The sequence below is a fragment of the Opisthocomus hoazin genome, chromosome 21, assembly GCF_030867145.1.
Source record: "Opisthocomus hoazin isolate bOpiHoa1 chromosome 21, bOpiHoa1.hap1, whole genome shotgun sequence".
Taxonomy (NCBI): domain Eukaryota; kingdom Metazoa; phylum Chordata; class Aves; order Opisthocomiformes; family Opisthocomidae; genus Opisthocomus; species Opisthocomus hoazin.
Genome location: NC_134434.1, coordinates 16200533 through 16206532, shown reverse-complemented (window position 1 = coordinate 16206532; position 6000 = coordinate 16200533). Strand labels below are relative to the sequence as shown.

General features: G+C 64.0%; 1 protein-coding gene across 2 annotated transcripts in view; it reads left to right on the top strand.

Moving 5' to 3' along the window:
- The first annotated feature begins 1378 nt into the window (after positions 1 to 1378).
- MGAT5B (alpha-1,6-mannosylglycoprotein 6-beta-N-acetylglucosaminyltransferase B) overlaps positions 1379 to 6000 on the top strand; it is a 74739-nt gene continuing 70117 nt past the window's right edge. For both annotated transcript variants that reach the window (XM_075440962.1, XM_075440961.1), the window contains exon 1: positions 1379 to 1602. Coding sequence is in view for 1 of the 2 variants with exons in the window: in XM_075440961.1 (XP_075297076.1) it covers positions 1535 to 1602 (68 nt within the window). In the remaining variant the exon portion in view is untranslated. The remainder of the gene's footprint in view (positions 1603 to 6000) is intronic.

Below are 6000 nucleotides of genomic sequence, written 5' to 3'. Positions count from 1 at the left end.
GCGGCCGTACGGTGCCCGTGGGAGCCCCCGGCACGGCGGCAGCACATCGCAGCGCTGGCGGGGCGGCTGGTGATGCTTGCTGGCGCGGGAGATCGGTACCAGGCTCGAAGCCTTTCCGCCTTGTCGCTGCAGAGACGGACGGAGGCGCGAATGCAGTGGGTGAGGCTGAGTCAGCGATGGAGCCAAGTTGTTTTACATCGATGAAGGGCGCCCTGTACCCAGCAATGTCGCTTGAGGGGGACGGAGAAGTTACTGTGACCAAGTGATCCTACGCCCAAAGCATTTGGGCATCGCAGCTCCTGCAATCAAATTATATTTCTTATCTCAGGGCACAATTGTGTGCGGGGAGAAAGTAGCTTGTTGTAGCACATTACAACTCGGTGGTTTGCTGTGGTTCTCCTCCTCTGTGATCATTATTTTTCTTTTTTTTTGACCCAGTAGCTTGAGGATCGAGAGGAGGCCTCAGGAAGACGCATGGGCGGAGTCTGAGCCCCAGGTACTGGAAAGCATTGGAGAAGGGTCCTAGGCTGGAGCGGGGACTCTCCCGAGGGTCCTGGGGTGCCTTTGGACCCCCAGCAGCGCTCGGGCATTGCTCACCAAAAGCCGACATAAATGCTGTCCCTGTGGCTTGTCTAGAGCTGCCCTGGGGTGTGCTGCCAGCCCGTGCCCTTTACAGCCTCACCTCCGTCCCTGGAAAGGTGATGGAGCAGCTCCTTCGCCATCAAGCAAGTGGAGGAAAAGAAGATTATCTGGAGCAGTCAACACGGATCAACCAAGGGGAAATCATGCCTGACCAATGTGATAGCTTTCCATGATGGCGTGACCGGCTGGGCAGATGAGGGCAGAGGCGTGGATGTTGTCTACCTCGGCCTCAGCAAGGCTTTCGGCACTGTCTCCCAGAACATCCTCCTAGGGAAGCTCAGGAAGTGTGGGCTGGAGGAGTGGTCGGTGAGGTGGCTTGAGAACTGGCTGAACGGCAGAGCTCCGAGGGTTGGCATCAGCAGCGCTGAGTCTGGTTGGATGCCGGTAAGTGGTGGTGTCCCCCAGGGGTCAGTGCCCTCCACCCCCCGTTCTGCTTTGACCCCCCCCCCCAACAAGGGCCACCCCCCGCTCCCGCAGTCACCTGGCCGGGGGGCTGTGACCCGCCCGGGGATGCGGCCACCCCCCCCCCCCCCCCCCCGCAACACCCCCCCCCACCCCGCCCCGCCCCGCCCCGCACAGCCCCCCCGCCGCGGGGCCGCTCTGCCGCTAGGTGGCACGGCGCGCGCGCGGCTGCCGGGGCGCGGGGGGCGGGGCTTCGGCGGTGGGCGGGGCTTCCTGCACCGTGCGGGGCGGTGCGGGGCAGGGCGCGGAGATGGGCTCGGCCGGCGGCGGGCGGGGTGGGGGGGGGGAGGTTCCCGCTCCGCGCCCCGCCATGCGCCCCCGCGGAGCCCCGCGCTCCGCCCGCTGAGCCCCACTCGCTGCCTGGGGGGGGGGGGTGGCGGGGGGGGGCGCGGGGGCCGCCCCCTCCCCGCTCCCCCCGCGACTCCGAACGATGCTCACAGTCAGCGCGGATGGGAAGATAATGGTCAGAAGATGCCTCGTCACCCTCAGACCCTTTAGGTACCGGTAACGCCTCGTCCCCCGCTTTCCCGCGGCCGTGCGGGGGGGGAGCGGTGGTCGGAGCACGTCCCGCGCCGGGGAGGGGTCGGGGATGGAGCCCGGAGGGGGATGGCGGGGGTGCGGGCTCGTCGCACCGGTGTCCCCTGTCACAGGGCTGGGTGCCTGGCTCGGAGCTGTCGGCACGCACGGGGGATCGGTGCCTCTGGGTTGAACCCGGGGGTGCTGAGGGGGATTTTGACCCCCCCGGACTGGCAGCAGGGCTCCGGTCCCCCCCCCCCGGCCACACCTATCGCTCTTGCCCCCCTCGGTGTAACCCTCCCCGTTTTTGCCCCCACGCGTTGGCTGCCCCTCGCCTCCCGCTGCGTGCCCTGGCCGGGGATGCGCGATGGGGGTGGGCATGGAGACGCCGGTGGTCGCTGGGTTTTGCTGTGGGGAAAGGGACCAAAACCCGAAGGAGGGGAAAACGCCGGGGGCCGAAGCGCAGGAGGTGGGGTGAGACCAGCCCCGCAGCCGCCAGCGCTCCCGCTGTGCTGGGGGGCCGGGGATCGCCTGGCATCGCCGGAGCCAGCTGCTTGCTGCCTTGTTCCTTATCCCGGGAGCTGGGAAGGGGCACGGGGCTGTGCTTGCGCCGCTTGCTCGCGCTCGGGTCTGGAGATGTCGCCTGCCTCTCGCTGCCTGGCCCCGCACCGCCGGCCTGGAGGGGTTCCTGCGGCTGGACCCCACGGCAGTGCCCCAGCGCGGGGAGCTTGGCCGAGGGGAGGTGGGAAAGCGGCGGCAGAGCAGGGGCGTGAGGGTCCCCGCGGCTCGGGCTTGCTCCCAGCGTGGGGTGGGGAATGGCTGCGAGAGGTGGGAAGGACCCCCGCGCCCCAGGGGTACGCTCTTTGCTCGCTGTTAGCCTCCCAAAGCGGGTTTGAGGTCCATAGTGTGGGAGGGACTGGCCTGAGCATCCCTGTCCCGGTGGCCTGGGCATCGCCCCTGGGGCAGGGGCACCCCGTCTGCAGCAGTGACCTGGGGTCGGGCCGGGGCAGCGCTGGGCGCGAGTCGCAGGGGGGTCACAACGTCCCGCTGGAGACGGGGATGTGCGTGGGCGAGGGGCTTGCAATGGCAGGAGAGCACCAGGCTGGAGGGTCCCCGGTGTCCGTGGCTGAGCAGAGCACCCGCACGGTCCTGGCTGCGTGCTCTGGGCTGGCTTCTGCTCTCAAACCAGTGCAGACCAGTAAGGGTGCCACTGGAACCAGCAGGGCTGTTAATCAGTCAGGCTGACCCTGTGTAAGAGGAGAATTCTGTTCCCAAGCCCCTCTCCTGCCAGTCCTGCAGCGTCCAGCGCTGCACCTCCTGCCCCCCAGAGCCATCCCACGCCTGACCCCTCCGCGTCACCGTCCTGTGTCACCTTGCTCCCAGCCCGGGCGAGCCTTGGCACTGCCCCGCTGCCGCCGTTACCCGGTGCAAATCCCTGAAATCAGCAGTGCTCCCCTGAAACCAGCAGTGCTCCCCTAAAACCAGCAGTGCTCCCCTAAAATCAGCGCCGCTCCCCTAAAATCAGCGCCGCTCCTCTAAAATCAGCGCCGCTCCCCTAAAATCAGCAGTGCTCCCCTAAAATCAGCGCCGCTCCCCTAAAACCAGCAGTGCTCCCCTAAAATCAGCGCCGCTCCCCTGAAATCAGCAGTGCTCCCCTAAAATCAGCGCCACTCCTCTAAAATCAGCGCCGCTCCCCTAAAATCAGCAGTGCTCCCCTAAAATCAGCGCCGCTCCCCTAAAATCAGCAGTGTTCCCCTGAAATCAGCACTGCTCCCCTAAAATCAGCGCCGCTCCCCTGAAATCAGCTCAGCTGGCGTGCATCAGGGACGACGTGCCGGAGCGGGAGCAGACACCGGCATGGAGGACGGGTCCTGTAAGTGGGGTGCTCGTTGCGAAGCCTGGCGGCTCCGGGGCAGCCCGCGGTGCGGTCCCCTGCCCGGTGTCGCCTCCCGGCAGCGGTGCCGTCGGCAAACAGCGCGGAGGAAGCCTGACCCTTTGCACCAAACCATTTCATGAGTCACGCTCCGGACATGCTTAGCAAAGCAAGGCGAAGCCTGGAGCTGTGCAGGCGCCTGCTGCAGGTGGGGAGGGCGGAGGGAGCAATCAGCGCAGGAACGGGTTATAGAAACATCCAGGGATGGCCCTGACTTGGTCTCAGCACCAAAGGGTGTTTGATTTGTGGCAGTGCCGGATTCGCTCAAGAATTTACCTTGGGGCCCGTGGAGCCCTTGTCCAGCTCACCCCGCTCTTGGTTTTGCGGAACGTGGGGACTTCAGGCAAGTTTGCCTTCTGGAGACCAAAGCCAGGCTGTCCGTGTGGCTGTAACGCTGGCCAGCGAGAGGATTCTCTGTGGTCCCCTGCGTGGAGGAAGGTTCCTGGGGCTGAGCATCATTTCGACAGCGCCGCGACGGTGCCGGGCTCTGAGCAAAACAGGGTTTGCGGGACAGGGAGCGTCTGTCATCAGCCTGGCTGCTGCTGCTGTTCGGAACGGTGGCTCAGCTGCCGGGCTCAAGAGACGTGGGTGCTGAGAACTTGTCCAAGAAAAGGTAATCCCTTACCCCGCCGCGCTCGGGCTCCCCGTGCACCTGCGCGATGTTCTCCCCGTGGGTCCCAGCTGGGTGATGCAGCACAGCGGACCGACGGCCCCAGTGTCGCGGCCGTATTCCCCCCACCGCCTCCCGGCTCGTCGCTCAGCCCCTCAGGGCCGCATCCAGCGTTCAGTTCCGTGGGCCAAAACCCGCAGTGACTGGGGCATCACTTCCGATTTTCACTAAAGACTCGGAGAATTTGGCTTCCTTCTCTTTCGGGCACCGAGCCAGGGCCCAGAATTGTGAACATTTCAGCTTGGGGAGGATGTGGAGAGGGACTTGGCACCAGAACCGTGCCCAGGCGATGAATTAACTGCGACGTGTGGTGACAGCAAAGCCAGCACGCGGGGTAGATGTTATTTGGTCATTGGAGCTCCATGGTCTTCAAGTGGGTGAGACCTGATTTTGGGGACAGAGGGCCCGGCGCGTCTGATGGGCAATTTGAAAGATCCAGGGATTTTTTACCTGCTTCGTGGTATTCGTTTTCTGCACCAGAGGTTTCTGCTCAGTCAGGGCTGGGCCGAGCGTTTTCACCTGCCTGGAGGAGAGCAGCACAAAGTGAAAGAGATGGGGTGCTGCGGCGGAGAGCCCGGCCCTGCAGCCGCCCTGCTCCCCGGAGCGCGGCGTCTCTGGGGGGGCTCAGAGACCTCTTCTCTTGTTTGGTTTTTTTTTTTGTTTTTCTTTAGGAAAAAAGCGTGGTGCATCCCCCCTGCTCTCTCTGTACTCCCGTCAAAATCAAAAAGATTTTGTCTCCTAATGAGATGCTAGAGCACAGATCACCTTTGAATCTTTTGCTTTCCTTCCTCTGTTTTATTTCCTTTTCAGTTTTCTACTCCTTGCCGGAGTATAATTATGAAGATTAAAATGTGTAAACAAGGTCTTGCATAATGAAGAAGATATTGTCAGTAGGAGGGGGGAGAACGAAGAGCAGGATCAGCTCTGATTATTTAATCAGGTGATGCTTTGTTAAAATGCCCCTTGGGGAAGGGGGCAGCTGGCAGCGGGATGGGGCCTTTGGGTGGGTTTTGTACCACAACGTGCTCGCAGGGAGGACCCTCGGGCATGGGGCATGGCCGGGCTTTGACCTCCTCCTCCTCCAGCTTGTGCCTTCTCCGCCGTGCTGCTGTCCTCTCCTGCCAGGCAGGTGCCGTGGCAGACGGCTTTCCGCCTCTCCTGCTCTAGGGACAAACGCGTCCCGCCGAGGCCGAGACGGGTGCTGCGATCCACTCCGTCGCGTTCCCGAGAGCCTCTTCCAGACCCAGCGCTGTGCCGCAGGGCTGGGCGCAGGGTGTGATGACGGGGATGGACTCGAGTCCCCAAGTCACCCCCTCCCCAAGCCATTTCTGGGACACCGCGTTGCTGCGCAGCGTCGGGGATGCTCTGCTGCCTCTGCAGTCCCCTCCCTGCCGGAGCTGGACCACGGCGCTCTGGAAGCCCTTCTCCGAGGTCTGCTCTGGGAGAGGGGCCGAGGTCCGCAGTCACCTCTGCGTGCAAACGCCGCGGCTCGATGGGTCACCTCGGTGGGTCACCGGCGTGTGCCGGGGAGGTGGTGGCTGGTAGGGCATCGTGCCTGTAGCCAGGCCTTTAGGGACAGGAGTCTGGATTAGCCGTGATGCTGTCTATAGCTTGTGTAAACTGCTGTGCACCCCCCAGGGCGGGCTCATTCAGAGACAGAAGGGACTGGAGCTGCTTCCCTGCGTGGGGGGGTCAGGCAGTGGCACTGATGCGCTGGAGCATCGCCTCGCCACGGCGCGTCAGCTCTCCCGGTGCCTGGCTCCGGGTCCCCGAAGGG